This window comes from Scophthalmus maximus, chromosome 7, assembly GCF_022379125.1.
Source record: "Scophthalmus maximus strain ysfricsl-2021 chromosome 7, ASM2237912v1, whole genome shotgun sequence".
Classification (NCBI taxonomy): domain Eukaryota; kingdom Metazoa; phylum Chordata; class Actinopteri; order Pleuronectiformes; family Scophthalmidae; genus Scophthalmus; species Scophthalmus maximus.
Window position 1 is genome coordinate 24,520,225 of NC_061521.1, and position 17,276 is coordinate 24,537,500.

The 17,276-nt window shown below is 45.6% G+C and overlaps 2 protein-coding genes across 8 annotated transcripts in view; both read left to right on the forward strand.

Annotated features, from left to right (window-relative positions):
* LOC118315974 (homeodomain-interacting protein kinase 3-like) overlaps nucleotides 1–8,868 on the forward strand; it is a 29,768-nt gene extending 20,900 nt beyond the window's left edge. For 3 of the 5 annotated variants that reach the window (XM_047333171.1, XM_035643706.2, XM_047333172.1), the window contains exons 11-18: nucleotides 90–184; nucleotides 568–722; nucleotides 839–1,000; nucleotides 1,093–1,470; nucleotides 1,558–1,719; nucleotides 1,810–2,090; nucleotides 3,302–3,453; nucleotides 4,309–8,868. In XM_047333171.1, coding sequence (XP_047189127.1) covers nucleotides 90–184; nucleotides 568–722; nucleotides 839–1,000; nucleotides 1,093–1,470; nucleotides 1,558–1,719; nucleotides 1,810–2,090; nucleotides 3,302–3,453; nucleotides 4,309–4,899 — 1,976 coding nt within the window. In that variant the 3' untranslated portion in view covers nucleotides 4,900–8,868. The remainder of the gene's footprint in view (nucleotides 1–89; nucleotides 185–567; nucleotides 723–838; nucleotides 1,001–1,092; nucleotides 1,471–1,557; nucleotides 1,720–1,809; nucleotides 2,091–3,301; nucleotides 3,454–4,308) is intronic. The other 2 variants (XM_047333174.1, XM_047333173.1) reach the window with 2 other exon arrangements.
* Nucleotides 8,869–9,618: 750 nt separating this feature from the next.
* Nucleotides 9,619–17,276, forward strand: part of kiaa1549la (KIAA1549-like a) — a 77,509-nt gene continuing 69,851 nt past the window's right edge. For 2 of the 3 annotated variants that reach the window (XM_047333506.1, XM_047333507.1), the window contains exons 1-3: nucleotides 9,619–9,718; nucleotides 10,343–10,474; nucleotides 11,517–12,416. In XM_047333506.1, coding sequence (XP_047189462.1) covers nucleotides 12,116–12,416 — 301 coding nt within the window. In that variant the 5' untranslated portion in view covers nucleotides 9,619–9,718; nucleotides 10,343–10,474; nucleotides 11,517–12,115. The remainder of the gene's footprint in view (nucleotides 9,719–10,342; nucleotides 10,475–11,516; nucleotides 12,417–17,276) is intronic. The other variant, XM_047333505.1, reaches the window with a different exon arrangement.

Here is a 17,276-nt window from a genome sequence, read left to right on the forward strand (position 1 = left end):
GCTTCATCAAGATGCTATGAATGCTGGCCCTTTTTTCCAGTTGTACCAATGACAAATGTGTTGTTTTTATGTTTTTGTTTTTTTAAAAGGTAATCTCAATCAACCAGCAGGATATACTGTTCCCATGGTAACTCAAGCCACTCCCATACAGCCGCTACCAGTGAGGCCTGGTGTCATCGCTCAGGTGAGACAGATTCAGACACGAGCTCCACTCCTTCCACCTTTCACGCAGGATAACGAACAATACATTTTTTTTGACTTATTGTTATTGTTTGCATGAAAGTGCTAACAGTAACAATAAGTAAAAAAATAAACATCTTAAATTCAGTGACTTTAACGTCAACATTAGGAGTTTTGTAAGGGCTACCTTAACTACACAGTCCTTCTCTAGGACCCAGTGGCAACTCTGCTGATGTGTTGCCCCCCCCCCCCCCCCCAGCAAGATTTTTTTTTTGAATCTACAACCTATAACCTCTGACCCCCGGTGTCAGTATTAGGTCTGCGACAGCCGATAAGAGGTCGTACCGATGAGGCTCAGTCGTTAATCACTCCTCTGTTCCCTGTCAGCAGGCCTGGTCCAGTCGGGGGCAGCAGCTCCTCGTCCCAGCAGCCTGGCAGCAGATGACGCCGGTGGCTCCACCTCCCTCTCACCCGCCTCCACCTCCCCCATCCGCCTTAACCAACGACGCCGCAGCCGGTCCACCAAGGCTCAGCAACTGGGGGTGAGTCAGCGAACCATCTCAAACAAACTCCCAGTCTGGGAAATTCTCCCATTTCAAGACTTCCACCAGTCCAGAAATGTTTTTTTGTATGAATTATTTTTATGTTTGTCCCACAGGAAAGTACGTCCCCACAGCAACCACTACAGCTCAGTGATCCAACAGCCTCTCCTGACCAATCAGATGACAGCCATCTCTGCCCACCAGCCAATCAACATCGGCATCGCTCACGTGGTGTGGCCACAGCCGGCCAGCAAGAGGAACAGACACAGTCACAACAGGTGAGATTCTGAATCTTAAAGTCTTCGAAAAGTTAAACTGCTCTGGCATTTCATTTTTTATGTTTAATTCTTATAAATCATTGTGTTAAAAGGAACCTGTCCCACTCCAGCAACGTCCACATATTGGCGTGTCGGACCCCCAAGATGGCCGACGTCGTCGGGCAGGTGGTGCCGGGACGGGAGCAGCCAAAGAAGCGGGAGGATGCGCCTCTGGTGGAGACCAGGCGAGTGGAAGTTCAAAACACGGACGAGGAGGAAGACGACGCCGAAGAAGAGGAAGTGAGCTGCTTCAGAGAGGCGGCGCCAAACGGCAACAGGCGGCTGGAGCTGTCTGCTCGGCAACAGCGAGACGTGGCCGTCCTGATGGGCGACACGCCGAGTCCCGCCCCCAGCGTGGTCAGCATTCACAGTGAACAACTGACCGACGGAGAGGACGAGGACGAAGACCCCCGGAGGTGTCGTTTGAGCGGGTGAGTAACATTGAAGACTTTGTTACAGGCAAAAAAAGGATATTCTGGATTACAGATTTTAATCTTCCTGTGTTTTTCCGTGTCAAGGTGTAAAGAGGAGTGTTTGTGCGAGGCGTGCAGAAACACCAGCGTGTCCATGGAGCGCGTGTGTTCCCTCAGCAGCCCCGACAGCAGCCTCAGCACCAACTCCTTCGCCTCCAACTCTCTCCACTCCAGCCCCTCCGTCTCACCCTGCAAGAGACCCAACAGGTGGACGCTTGTCCTCGCTTGTCCTCAAAAATAGAAAGAAACTCCAGTTCCACACCTTATTGTTTTTTTCCCCGTCCTTCCTGTATTCAGCATGTCCGAGGACGACGGCCACGAGAGCGGCTGCGAGACGGTGGAGGGTTCCCCTGCGTCCGACACGTCCACCTCCCCGCGTGGCCACAACAGCCACTACCGCTACCTTGACAACGGCAACCACAACAACCGCCCGCCCCTGGCGTCCATGGTGGCGCCGCTGCCGACCCCTGCAGTGCAGGGCCGGACTCCCCACGGCGTCAGGACAATGGTGGTCCCGCCGATGAGAGTGCAGAACAACAGCAACAGCCAGGCGACGGAGGAGCGCGTCCAGAGGACGGGTCAGTGGAAGCGTATCTTATTTATGTTTTTATAGAATATTAACATTTAAGGAGATTGCTTTTATGATAATGCTATTTGTGTACTAACACCGAGAGAGTTTCTTTGCCATAAATGTGCCGCCTCCTGTTGCCTGTGCTTCGTTGGTGTCTGCTTTGCAGGTCATAGGGAAGCAGTGGGGCCTTACTGCCCCCTAGTGGCTCATAGAGGCTTTAACAGGTGATCAAGAGACACCGGTGGAGGAGTGATGTCTTTAATACCTCAGAGATGCATCCACAGCAGGCGATGCTCACATTTCCTATGATTTATTCTTTTCATGGCTTTCCCTCCATCAAGTCAGCAGCGTACTAGACTTATTGATATACTTATTACCCATAAACCCTCAACAGGAGTCTGTAGGTGTCCAGCGATGGGTGAAAGGTGGATGCATTTCATTTGGTATTATGACATCAGAGCCTGCGTTTCCTCTACTGGTTCTTGCCATGAAACAAAAGTTTTTTTCCTCAGTCTTTGATCTGACATCAGTTTCTATGAATGTTCTCCCGAGATATTTATTTATATTAATGTTTGAGTGAATTTTTTAAAACTGATGCAGATCACAGTTTCGAGGATCAACTTTTTCTTCTCGGGTGACTGAGTGACAACAATCTGTCCGTCTTTCTCTTTCCCCAACTTCGTGGATGTTATTGTCTCGTTTTTATGCTGCTGTGGTTTTATGGGACTTTCTGATGGGTTTATTGTTTTAATGGCAGTAGAAGTTACAGTCACACTGTGGCTGTAAAATGCTAAATTCCAATACACCACTAAATCCAAAAAGACGGTAATCCAGAGGGTGTGGCGTGGTTTGGCGGTAGCTAGTGTTACACCACATCTCTTTGTGTAACCTTAACATGTAAAGACTGTTTGTTGGGCTTGTTTAATTATCATTTTAATGCCACTATTCTTTTTTAGAAGCTCTAACATCTTACATGAAAATCCTCTCAGGAGTAAAAAAAAAAAAAGTTCTTATCAATAAAAATGTAAATATCAATAAAAAAAGTAATAAATAATGATAATAATTCACTCAATTACAATATGTCCTCACTCTGACTTTATCAGTTTTTTGTGTTGAATGCTCTTGTTTCCTCTCTGGTGTGATCGTCTGTCGTCTGTTTCTGCATCACTGCAGCTCATGAAAACTAAACCTGCCTCTCGTCCCTCCTCTCTGCCCCAGTCTCAGAGTTCTGGTCCCGGTCCAAAGGGCGCTGCAGCCTCGTAGGACAACAGAGCAGCCCCTCCTGTGCCCCGCTCCTGCCACCCGGCCCCCTCCTGCCCCGGCATCAGAAGGCCACAGGGCAGCAGCAGCCCCCTCTGGCCTTTGGACAGGTCAGCTCCGTTGTCTTCCTCTCGTCTGTTTTATTATACTGTACGAGAGCTGAGGCCCCGAAAAATCCACGTGGGAATATTAATGGGGTCGTCTGAGCGCTCCTGGATGTTTTCGTATGAGAAGCGGGATTAAAGTTGTGTAACAGGAAGAGGAAACTGGATCAGACGAATCATGCAGCAGAAAATATTTCAGATTTGATAATAATGGGGACAGTGTTGCTTATGAATCCATATTTCACTGAGCTTACACAACCAAAACCATTGGTTACATAAAGTTAAATGAAGGCAGGTTTGCTAGACAAATGTTCATATTGTTTTATTGTAGCTGGTGCTGTAGAATCAACGGTTTAGTGGTTTCCTGTCAGGCCCTGAAACATGGAGGGTTGGTGTGTTTTGAGAACTTTAAAGGAACAGTTCAGTTTTAAAGGGACAGTTGAACATTTTTTATTTTCCTCCAGAAAGTGAGGTGAGAACATTGATAACGCTCCCGCGGTCTATATGGTCAATTTTAGGCAAGCGCTAGTAGCCGGTTAGCTTGGGGTTAGCATGAAGTGTGGAAGGAGGCAGAAACAGCTAGACTCGATCATATTTGGTGCATAACAACTCTAAAACAAAGACGAAAACTGATGTAACAAACGTTGTGTTCCCCCACGTGCTGTTTGTACAATTCAGTGCTATTAAGTGAGGTTCAGAGTCGTTGGTAGATCAGTTTCCCCCCTATCGTCAGTCTTTATGTGAAGCTAAGCTAACCAGCTGCTCCAGCTTCATGACAAATGAAACGCCTAGCAAGAAAGCATTAGCATTTCCCCCAATTATGATATTTTTAAACGCGTGTCTTCTCTCTGTGTCTGTCAGGTGCAGCAGCCGTACGGTTCAAACCACAGCAACAAAGAGTGGAACGGCAACTATGGGCCACTGCGACCGCACGCCTACATTCCCCCTACGGTCCACACACACACCTTCACACACCTGCCGCACAGCAGCCCCACGCACTCTTCAGCCGCCCCGCACACCCACCCCCAGGGCCTTCCCACGCACACCCTGCTGTCCTACCCCCCCGGGGGCCCCCTCACCACCGCCCACCACCACCACCACCACCACGCCATCCTGCCCTCTCGCCCTCCTCCTCCCCCGCTCCTGCAGCACAGCTACGGTCTCTCCCACCCCCAAGGAGGCACCATAGTTCACCAGGTGACCCTCGGCATCAGCGCCGCCCACCACCACCACCACCACCACCCTGGACATCCCGCCCCGCACCCGCACAGGCTCCTGCCCTCCCCGACCATCCACCCGCACCATCAGCCCAGCTACGCCCACCTCGCGCACCAGTTCAAGCCAGTTCCCTTCCCCGCTCCCCACCCCTTCATGGCCTCCACAGCGGCCTACGCGGGCTTCCCTCTGAGCCCCACCAAGCTCAGCCACCACCCGCAGTTCTCGTATATCTGAGGTCCGGGGCGACGGGGCAGCAGCAGCACCACCTTCTGAGGGGGAGGGGCTACGGCAAATGGACGGGGGCTGCGACCTGGGCAGGTAGAGCGAGTAGCAGAGCACAACACAGACACTTTTGGTGACGACGACGATGATGATGATGATGATGATGAAGAGGAGGAAGACGGACATGTGATTTGAAGAAGAGGAGGATGGATAACGATGGAGGATTGAGTGACAATTATGTTTTTTCTGGAAATTTTTAGGACAAAGAAAATTCACAGCCACGAAAAGTCGAGGACGACGTCGGATCTGAAAGACTTCCTGCGAAATCATGTCCGCCAACGGGAGGAACAGTGATGGATGGAAACTGCAATGCTTTTACCAGAGAACCTTTACACACAGCGAACTGTGTTCGGACGATGACGTGAAGGAAAATCTTCATGAAAGAATGTCCTTTGCACATTTTACCTCCTGTCGTTCGGTGTCGAGTTACATATAATCTGATTTTAGAAGCTGGAAAATCTTTTAGGTAGTCGTCGCCCGTTTCCCTTTATTATCTTTGTTGCCTTGTAGCATGTTGCTAGCTAGCTAGCTGGTCAGAGCTGTTTCGTTAAGCCATGTTCTGCTTCCTGTCTTTGTTTCAGGCAGACTTTTGTTTTTTCTCCTTTCGCTGCTGCTGCCTCCGACTCCTAGTGCCTTAAAGTCTATGACGTTACTTCAGGAGCTTCTAGATTTGTACATTTAAACGGGCTCGCGGCATTCAACGGGCCGAGCGGACGAAATACGAGGCCAGCGCTTTTGCGCGGTTGCGTTTAAACATAGAACGTTGGACTTCGGTGTTTCGCTTTCCTAACTCGGCGTATACTGATTTGACTTCAGCTCGAGGCTGCACACACGTTAGGGCTTTGACTGAATGAGCTTTTTAATGTACATAGATAAACAAAGAGAGTGATTTGATATTTTGATAAATAATCGATTTCTATTTCACTTATAGTACTTAATTCACAACAGTATTGTCACTGTTTACTGTAACTGCAATACAATCTAGACGAATCCTCTGGGTTGCTGTGTTTTTAATCATCGTGTTTCATTTTAGGGTTTAAGACTTTGCAGTTATGCGTTTTTACGTGTTAGATTTCTTTGGGGGGGGGAGCATAGAGATTAAGTTTTATGTTTTTACTTTGTCAGTGTTTTTGAAATTAATCTGCTTTACAGTATCATGGCTGGGCTCTCGAGTGTTAGAGGTGTTGCTGTTGTTGTTGTTGTTGTTGGTGAATCGTTTTAGATATTTCGTGTGCGATATGAACTCTTTGTCCACGTATTGAAGCCTGTCGTCAGTTTTGATACATTCCTTCAGGGTGGATGCAGAGCCTTGAATTTGTGTGTGTGTGTGTGTGTGTGTGTGTGTGTGTGTGTGTGTGTGTGTGTGTGTGTGTGTGTGTGTGTGTGTGTGTGTGTGTGTGTGTGTGTGTGTGTGTGTGTGTGTGTGTGTGTGTGTGTGTGTGTGTGTGTGTGTGTGTGTTTTCCAGAGCTGCGTCTTTTTACCCGTCGTCGTCACATCAACAGGTATTTTTAGCACCAAAGAGACTCTTCGTTCATCATGAATCATTTCTAAAAGCACGGTCGATACGATTTCTCCCTTTTTTCACCTCCGTCGTGCGGTTGCAGTTATCAAATATGGGAAAATATATATATTATGAGATCTCTATTTAAAAAAAGAAAGAAAAGAAAGTGAGGTTGAGGGTTTTTTTTACATTATTTTCTGAGCTATGTTCGGCAAATTGTATTTTTTGGAATGTATAGATAATGCGCTGCTATGTACTGATTATCTGCCACTTCGTAGCTGTGAATCTAGACGACTAATCTCATTCTCGCCTTTGCGATCGACTCTCTCTTCTCTCGATCTGTCGACTATAGATACAGTAGAGGAAGTGGGTTTTTTAATTTTAATTTTGATCATAGAGTATACTGGATGCGATCCCTATATGCTAGTGCCTCTGTATATTGGCTTTTGTTGTTTTTGAAGTGATTGTAAACTGCTGTAATGGAAGTTATTGTTGTTGTTGTTTTTAATTATGTTGCTTTTGGGTGTGTGTGTGTGTGTGTGTTTTGTTTGTGTGTATTTAGCATCAGTATTTCAAATGTAGGCTGGGTTCACTTTTATTGATTCTGTAACCGATGTGTCGTCGACGTATTATCGTGGTTTTTTTTTTCCTCTGATGACACAGCTTTTTATTTTTCCGTCATCGGACTGTATCTCTGCGACTCTTCGTACTGTACGAACTATATAGTGCCTTTCCTCAAACAAGTCGCTGACAGATGATATTGATATCAAAAAATGTGTCTACCTAACTCCTTCTGAGGGGGGTCGGCCCCTTGTTTTGTTCTCACATCGCAGAAACCCCAAAGTCCGACAAAGATGACGTCTGTTAACAATCTTTTATTGTTTTCTTCTACAGAATCCTAAGAAAGTGACATGTCAGGGAATGTTTCATCGCGCTCGCCACGAGCACACGGGGCCTGAATATTACACACAAATGCTTTATTCTCACACTGCGATTGTATTTGTGGAACTGGAGACGGCTTGTGTTTTTTTTTTGTTTTTTTGGTTTGCAGATGAGTTGCGTCTTCTCTCACCTCTGTGATTGTTGATCGTACTTGTGTGTAAATGCAGCTGTTACCATTGGTAGATGTCGCCGCGTGTTTCAGTTCAGGTGTTCTTTCAAAAAGTGCTTTATCTATCGAATCATACTCGAAAAAGTTGTAGGTCCAAAGTCGTCCCGCCCTCATCTAACTCGTTGTACCACGTTCTTGTTGTTTTTGCTTTGTTTGCTCGCTGGGTTTATTTTGTGTACTCGTCTAAATATTCTACTGTGCCGACGACCCTTTAAACAAGCGGGAGGACGTGCGCTGTTGAGTCTTCTGAGTGCCGTCTATGATTATAACCGATGAGTGATGTGTACGTTACCTTAAGGAAAAGGTTTGATTGACCCCGTTGGTTGTTCAGCCTTTTTCCCATCAATCCCCGTATCCCCGTTCTCTTCTATCAGCTGTGATGAGATGAACACATGTTCCCGCCATACCGTAATCCCACCACTCTGGGTGGATTGTGTAGGGCAGATAATCCCGTCACCGTGACAGTTGCAGCGTCAAAGTCACCAGACGGTCACTCACACAGTCCCATGATCCAAAAAACCCCAAACAAGCACACGGAGCCGAGCGGCCTTACCCTCTGGTACGGGTTTGAGCCCTGACATCAACAACAAACAATCTTTCTCCAAATTCGCGTACGGCCCCTTTAAGCATTAAAAACCAATATTCACAATAAACAAGAATCCGGTCGTCATCAATGTCATGTTTAATTTCAGAGTCGAGCGTTCTGGTCCCAGACCTGCTGTTGTCTATAACAACCAAACCCACCAAAACACGGATCATCTCATTTGTAGACGAGGCTGAAAAAGGAACGGTGTTGAAATCCGACTCCCAAGACGTTTCTAGGTAGATTTTGTTCCACAACTTTCTTGCTTGTGTTGACACTTATCGTATTTAGACACAAACATACGTAGACGCGATTGCTGAATTTAAAACCGTTAACTGTTCTTGAATATTTGTAGATTTGTGTGGCTTTATGATTTAATTTTCCTTCTCTTGATTTTTGTTTTGTTGGTTTTTTTTTTTCCTTAAATGCTACACTAGTTTGACATGTAGCAAACTGCACTGTGCAATATAAAACTATATTATGAGGAGGAATGGGAAAATGATTTGTTTGGATGTAATAATGTGTCTTACCAGTTTGCGGTCGTTTTTCTTCCCCCCCCCCCTCTAGTTCTCAGTGAGTTCAATGTGACCAAGCCTTATGTACCTTGTCACAAAAAGCGGGTCCTTCTTGGTGACTCTTATTGGTGAGTGTCAAATTATGAACTGATGGTGTACTTATGTCAAGATTCACTTTGAATTAAAAAAAAAAAAAAATCTTTTGCTTCATTCACGGTTTGTTGTCTTTTGTTGATATAGAAATGATGCATTAAAGAACCGGCGAGCATTTACTATAACTGGGGCTAACGTGGGTTACCCTGTTCAATACCCCGGGGTATTAACTGTACTAGCCCAGAATATACCCAGGGTATAAAACAGGTTAGACTATTTCATAGATTTTACCCAGAATCTGAGGAGAGGAGCACACGGTTGTTACCGTAATCCACGTAATCCATCTTTATTAGAACATTTATTTTTGTAAATATTCAACCTTCACAATAAACGGGAACTTCAGCTGAGGAAGAAATACATTTTTTTAAACATTTTTTTATTATTACGGATACGCGTGAAGAACATTCCTCAAGGCACCTACGAAGTGACTACTTAAATATATTTTTGGACAGTCAATTGAGCTAATCAGTAAGGCTTTCCCAATGAATACCAAATCTGCCCCAACCATAAAAAGCTTGAAAAATAATAATTAAAAAACGCTCTTTTTTCTGATGCCTTCACCTAATCACTTCATTCGGCACTTAAGTTAGACACTGTTTTGTAATTTGTGCTTTCATACTGTTTCTTATGCTTCATATCATAACTTTTTCTTTCCTTTATTTCTGTAAAGCACTGATTGACTTCCATACTGTGTGTATAATAACTTTATCCACCTTGCCCCTGCCTCTCAGTTAGTGGGCGTGGCATTCCCTGATACGCAGTTGACCAATCACAAAGAGAGCGGGGCAACCGACCAATCAGAGCAGACTGGGCTTTTATTGGCGGCGGCGAAAATGGCGCGTGAAGTTGAACGCGGAAGTTGAATTGCGGCGCTGCAGCGGCAGAAGCAGGAGTTTACGGAATGAGCGTATGAGGCGGTTTTATTATTTACTTTGAACATGAAATTATGTAAACCTGTAGCAGACCCGCGCATCAAAAGTATGACTCTGTAAAAATGGCCAAACATTTACATAAAAACGACTTCGTACGTAAGCTAGCTAAATAATCTGAACTCAGCTGGGACGGGACGCTTGAATAATTAACTAAATTTACATTAATCGTCTTTATTATTTCATAAAAGTGACTTTTCTTCACTGGAACACGTCTTAAAACGCCCTCAGTGGAGCACTTCCTGTTTACGTCTCGCCGATGCGTTCAGGTGTGCTGTTGTTTGATCGGAACTTTGATTCGTGACCGGGAATAAATTTATCCGTCTTGTTCAATGCGATTCAATGCGATTCGGGTTTTGCATTTAGTGAACGTTAAAGGCTGGTTTCTGTGTGTGTGTGCGCGCGCGCGTGCGTGTGTGTGTTTGTGTGTGTGTGTGTCTCGTAATGTAAACAAGCCGTTAATTACGCTCCCTGTGCGCAGGTTTAGGATAATTAAATGCATTGAGATGACATGTTCAATGACTTACAGCTGATCGGTCCTGGAGGGTGTTTCAGCAGCGTAACTACTGATTTCCCAACAGGTATTTTTTTTTCTTTTACAGTAAATTGGGCTCAATGGGAACAGGACTAATGACTAGTGACACTTCCCCTCGGCTGCCACCAGGGGTCGCCTGCCTCCCGCAGCTTCACTGCCTTCTTCTGTCCTTTAAATGCTGCAGGAGACTTCACACAAGGTCAGTTTCAGAGGAAATGAAAGACTCAGTTGTGAGTCACCTTGTCTCACATGTCCGGTTCTAACAGGTTAGATGACGAGAGACCGTTTACCGCCTGTTCCTGTCGTTTTAAACCAGAATTACACCAAACACACTCAGACTGCTAGACCTGCGGGAAGCTGCGTCAAGTTAGACACAACACCGGAAGTTGGTCAGTTTACTCTTAACCCCCCCCACCCCCCAAAATCTATTAATTTAAATTCGCTCAAAATTAAGTAATGGCTTTTACAGAACAAATACATGTATTAGGGTTAGGGTAAAATGTAAAATGGATGTTTATTTACAGATTATCTTCTTGTTAAATGAACTTAATGCTCCTAAGGGAAATTGTTTAAGATGTTTGGGAACAAATGTGTATTTTCAGTGCAGGGATCATTTCTCCAGCCTATTTAATAATATAAGATGCAGAATCCTCATTAATAAACATTTTATACATTTAAGAAGTGTTAACCTAAGTTTGATAATTAGAAATAATGTCATATATATATATATATATATATATATATATATATATATATATATATATATATATATATATATAAAAAAAATAATTGAATAGCCTGCTCCTACACGTGACTTTATAGGGAGCATCAAAAAAACAAGAATCTGTGCTATTGAGACCCATACATATGTTTTTCTTAAATATCTAGACCAGGTTCCTCTTATTAGTATGTTATACAAGTTTTATTCCATCATATTCTGTTTCTGAATATGTAAATATGCATAAATCTATATAGCTGTCTAGGTCAATGTCAATATTTCTTGTTCCTATACTGTTTTTTGTTGCTGCTACTGTTCTCACTGTTTATATTAACATAATTATGTCTTTATATTTCTTATATAATTGACGGGAGAGAGAAGCCTCTTACAATTTCATTGTCAATAAAGATATTTCTGATTTCCAGGTTATGGCACTGCAAGTACAAACTAAAAAAACATTGGTCTTGTTGGTTGTTCCACATTTCAACGCCAAGGTGTTTCATTTTTTTTGTTTTGTTTACAGGCTACATTGAGTTTGCCATCTTGCTGGAGCATGTTCCGAAAATACTGGAGTCCATCCTGCGAACTCCAGAGGCTTCAGCTTGTTGCCCAAAGACACTTTGATATGTGAAGCGGACGGGTAGGGAATCGAAACGCCGACCCTCTGATTGGTGGACGACCCACTCTGACACCTGCGCCACAGCTATTTTTTTTAAAAAACTGCGTCCGGACATAATTGGCATTCACCTACCAAACACACTCATTGAACAAGAATCCAAATGCAGCGCCTGGCGCTTTTATTTTGAAGGCGGTGTCGTCTGTCTTCCGGTGGCGCGGCGGGGCCTTGACGCAGCTGTCAGCGGAGACGGAGAGCGCTGTGCGGTCGCAGTAGGGACAACAGACTCGCACACGGACACGCGTGCGCGCGCAGCGAGACGCAGAAAAGGGAAATCAGAAATAAAAATAATAATAATAATAATCATCATCATCATCATCAGTGTGTTTCCTCCTCAGCGGGCTCATGGAGAGCGTCCGCACCGGGGGCACGTTGGTCGGACACCTTTCAGCACAGCAGCAGCGCCGTTAGATGCTTTCCCCATTCTGGATTAATTGGCTGACCCAATGGATCCCAAACACGCGCTCCTGTCCAGCGGCGGCTGTGGCCCCGGGGTCGGAGGGGTGAGTGGGGAAGAAGAAGAAGAAGACCCCCGCGCCTCCTCCTCCTCCTCCTCCTCCTCTCCGGCGGCGTGGAGGCGCCTGGATGCGGGGACCACGACGACGACGGCGGCCGTCTTCCGAACGCCGAGGACCGCGAGGGGGACACGGGCGCCGGATGGGAGGATGCTGATGGTGATGACGGCCCGGCGGTTCGTGGCGGTCGGCGCGGTGCTGATGCTGATGCTGATGCAGAGCTCCGCTGACGGTAAGACGGTTCTTATATTTCTATATTCCTTAGAATGAACCGTGGAGGACGCATGACCTGCAGCCGCTCTCACTCCATCTTCATCTTATTATCATGACTATTATTATTATTGATGCAGATGTCTGTGAGTCAGATGATCATGTGGAGGAATTTGATCAAGACTTTTGTCAGATGTGATGCTGGTTCGTCGACCGCGGTGATGTTGGCGCGTCTGGAGCCGCTGTGCTTCTCATCTCCGAGGGTCTTTTGTTATTGTTCTCTGAGCCCGTTCGCGTTCATTAACGTGATTTACTGGTGTGACTGAATGATATGAATGTTTCATTTGGTGTTTTAAAACCATCGGTGTTTAGCAGCACGCACAGGCCTCAGTGGGATGTCAAGTCTCCAAACATGGAGCGCTGGAGCGCAGCGCGCGGCGCGGGACCGCAGCGCAGCGCAGCGCCGCGCCGCGCCGCGCCGCAGCGCCACAACACGCCTCAATCACCGCGGCCGCTTCTTTGGCATCAAGGAGGAAACTTTTTAGTTATTTATTCATTCATGGATCGTCGACCTCGAACAAGACCCGGTCACAGGGGACGTTTTCCTATAGTCGGCACACAGAGTAATAATTTATGACCTGCGTGAAACCAGGGGAACACAGAAATAAAATAGCAGCGATGAGATTTCAGTCCACGATGCTTTTTTTTTTTTTAAAGGGAGCGAGAATTATGATATTTTATTGAAAAAAATCCAGAGATCAAAACCACAGTTTATCACCTGTTTTCATATTTCTGTGTCCAGACTAGAGCCCGACCATATGGCTTTTGATGCCGATATCGATACATCGATATACAGATTTAGTATTTGAATCTGTCAATGATTCCTAAAATGTGCAGGAATGTGCTTCCTGTTCACGGGAATGGTCATAAGAGCCCCACCGATATAATTCACAGACGTATCGGTATCTGCGCTCATGTTTACTGATATGAAATCTTTTATTGTACAGAATAAACAATGCAGAATTTTTTTTCTCGCATTTATGTTTTACATTTAACGTAAAAGAAATGACGTTTATTTTCTTAATTCAAGTCCTATATATTTGGTTGTATTTGTGTGTTTTTAAAAAAAAAAAGTATAGTAATTTATGATAAAGTTTAGGGTTAAGCCTAAATTACACTTCTCTGTCATAAAGGTCTGATAACGACATCTTGGGAATGATTGACAGATTTATATGTTATATATATACCTACATGTATTGGTATCGGGTATCTCATACTCCCAAATATCGATATCGGCATCGATCCATATGGGTCAGGCTTCACACCTGATATGCCTTTTCAGGTGCGTCAGTGTGGACGGATATTAATTCTGATCCAGAGTTTAAACACTTTAAAAATGCAAACGTATCAGTGTGGACGAAGGATCAGAGTCGACGGTCCGACTCTCTGCGGCGGCACGTCGGCGTCGTCTCTCATGAACTGTCAAATGAAGACTTGATGAAATCCCTGCTCCTCTGCTTCATCACGTGTCGCCTGGGTGTCATGTAGAGCTGAGAAGGCCCCGTCACGAGCATCGCAGAGACAACGTGAGGCTTGAGATTTGAGAATGAAAATGTACACGGAGACAAGTTGGCAAGCGTGTTTGAAGACCTGAGCAGATCGTCCCACTCGCTCTCAGGAGGAGATTGAACTTCGTCTCTGTTTCAGAGTGGAAACATTCTCCTTTGTACTCTTTTTGACTTCTCCGCCTCCATTTATAACAAAAAGTAGGTGTTTTGCACGGTGGGGTCAAAAAGTCACGTGGATGGGAAAGTGTGGGCGCGTACAGTACGCGTGTGTGTGTGCGTGTGTGTGTGTGTGGGTGTTTTCTTTAATAAGGTCTAAAGAGATCTTCATCCTCAGTCAATAGCCGAGATCTATTGGTCCGTGTTGCCATGGGAACAGGTCGGCATCTAGCAGTTCTTTCTCTCGCCGTGTGTCTGCAGCTCGTCAGTCGGTCGGGGACTGAAATAGCGTCCGAGTAAGGGACAGGCTCGAGTAACGATCAGCGTCAGATGACACACCAGCGGAAAAGAGAAGCGCTCCGACCTCCGGCTTCTCCACTGACTCAGTCATCACAGACTGTTGTCGTTAGATGGGAGCATCATTTGTGTGCGTGACCTCTTCTCCACCTTAGTCCCTGTACCAGACCGGTCCATCCCTGCAGCTCCTCTTTCACAGCCTCTTGTCTGAAACACTTGGTTTTTAGCTCCTGTCTCTTTAAGGCCCCTGCCTCCCAATGGGAGGCTCCACTCTCTTGAGATTGGTCAACGGCTTCCAGCGCATGTAGGAAGTTCTCTCGCTCTCTCGTTTTGGGGGGGGCGTCGCCAGACTAGCAGCCAGACGTGCTTTATGCACATCCGTGAAATGGTGATGTCACCGTCTTACATGACCTTTGCAAAACAATGCAACCGCGCCTGCGATGGCAAATCAGGCGCACATTCCCGCCGGTCGACTTTGTAACGCTGACTTTATTATTTGACTGTTTGAATGAATGAATACGTTTCCAGACTTCTCCGATTATTCTGAACCTCTTGTCGCCTGACGAACCTTCAGACTTTAGTATTTTAGATTCAGTATTTCACAGTCATCAGTTTTTTGTACGACACATTCTGGTCTGTTCCAAACACGAAAAGATGATGCATCTTATTTGTCGAATCATAAAAAGAATATTTTCCCCAAATAGTTGCACAAGTGGTAGAAATCAAAATTTTAAAATAACAAAGCGGTTCAGCTCATGTTTCATTACTGTAAAGGTCGAGGTTTTCAAAAGAAACTGAAAAAATGATTTATACTTGGTGGTCGTCGCGATATTTTAGAATAATGATTCATCTCCTCACAGTCGGAGCACAAGACGACATGTTGACGTGTTTTCTTTGGCCTCTTTAGCGGAGGAACCGGGACAAGAGGGGGAGACTGTGAGGAAATCGAACGGCCGGGGCCACGAGGTCATTGATAAATCATCTGCCGCCGTCATTGGCACCGATCAATGGGGCTGATTGGGTGAAACAGGTGAAGCCCCGTCTGCCTCAGTGAGTCTCCTGTGGTTTGTGGGATCAGAGCTCTGACAGTCGGTGCCCGTCAGTCTGATCAGAAGTTTAGTGTCTGTAGTTTAGTGTCTGTACTCGGCAACAACAGACAGAGTGTGAAGAGACGTTTCCTGCCTCCGCAAGAACGAACGGAAGAGACGGAAAGAAAGAAAGAGAGAGAGACGGTATCAGTCGGATTCAGACGGATGACATCAGGACGTTACAGCTGATTTGGAAATTAGAGTTTCTAGAGTCAAAATTCTCTGATTGCAGCTTCTAGAATATGAATATGTTCTGGTTTCTCTGCTCCTCTGCGACAGTGAACTGAATATCTTTGGTGTGAGGACGAAACAAAACATCATCTTGGAGCTGGGGGAAAACACGATGGTCATTTTTTCACCATTTTATGAACCAAACAATTGATCAATTAATCGAGAACATAATCGACGGATTAATCGACTATGAAAATAATTTCCCTGTTTGGAAACAAAGCTGTGCAACCGTGACTCGTACCAAATCATGATGCACTGAATTGTCAGTAAAAGAATCAAATCTTTAGAGTTTTATTAAATGCGACAGGAGAATGAGTTTATTGTGTTTTTTTTCATCCTGCAAATGTCAATTTTTTAGTCTTTTTTTTTTTTTTTTTTCATGGTGCACTTAAGCACCGCGCTCGTGTTTAATGCACGGAGGTCGTCAGGCGCGAGGCCTCTGATGCCGACTGACAGGTGGGAGCACTCGCTCCGCGACAACCTGCCTCATCACGAGGACGCTCGCTCCCACACGTCCTCGTATCGACTTTAGGAACAGACAATTCGAGGTAAATAACATTTCCAAGAAGGGCTGCACGGTGGCGCAGTGGTTAGCACCTCACAGCAAGAAGGTTCTGGGTTCGAGTCCCGGTTCAAACCAAACAGGGCCTTTCTGTGTGGAGTTTGCATGTCCTCCCCGTGTGTGCGTGGGTTCTCTCCTGGTTCTCCATCTTCCTCCCACAGTCCAGAGACATGCAGAATGGGGTCAGGTTCATTGGAGACTCTAAATTGACCGTAGGTGTGAATGTGAGAGTGAATGGTTGTCCGTCTCTGTATGTGGCCCTGTGATAGGTTGACGACCTGTCCAGGGTGAACCCCGCCTCTCGCCCAACGTCAGCTGGGATTGGCTCCAGCCCCCCCGCGACCCTTAAGTGGATAAAGCGGTAGATGATGGATGAATGAATGGAACATTTCCAAGATTCAAAATCCAAAAGCCACAGTTCACTTTGTGTCTCTTGAGTGAAATGTACGAAGAACCGTCTGTCGCCAAACCTCGGAGAATAAAAAGCTCAGTGGCGTTGTCCAACATGCGACGCAGACAACACTCGTCGTGATCAATAAGTGATAATGCTATATCGGTAATGAACGGATCAAAAGTGTTTCTTCACAAGGAGAAAACAGGAATACGCCAAAGTACAATGTGAGAACAGATCAGCTCGTGGCCGAGAGCTCCAGGCTCCACTCAGAGTTCAATGTGCTCATTCAGGAACATTGGCTCTAATCTCTATCTGATTATAAACCTGCGCCTGTCGTGTTTCCTCTGGTTTCCCTGCGGCCGCAGCAGCAGCAGCAGCAGTAAACACATGGACACAACAGGACAAAGCCGGGAGGAGGAACATTCAAGGCAAAATCAAATTCTTTTAAAAACGTCGTCGGGGAGCGTGGCAGCTGCTCGAGCTCGGACATCAGCTGTTTGCGTCGTCTCTGTTGTTGTTGTTGTTGTTGTTGTTGTTGTTGTTGTTGTTGTTGTCTCGGAGCTCAGGTGATCAGAGGGGGAAGAGG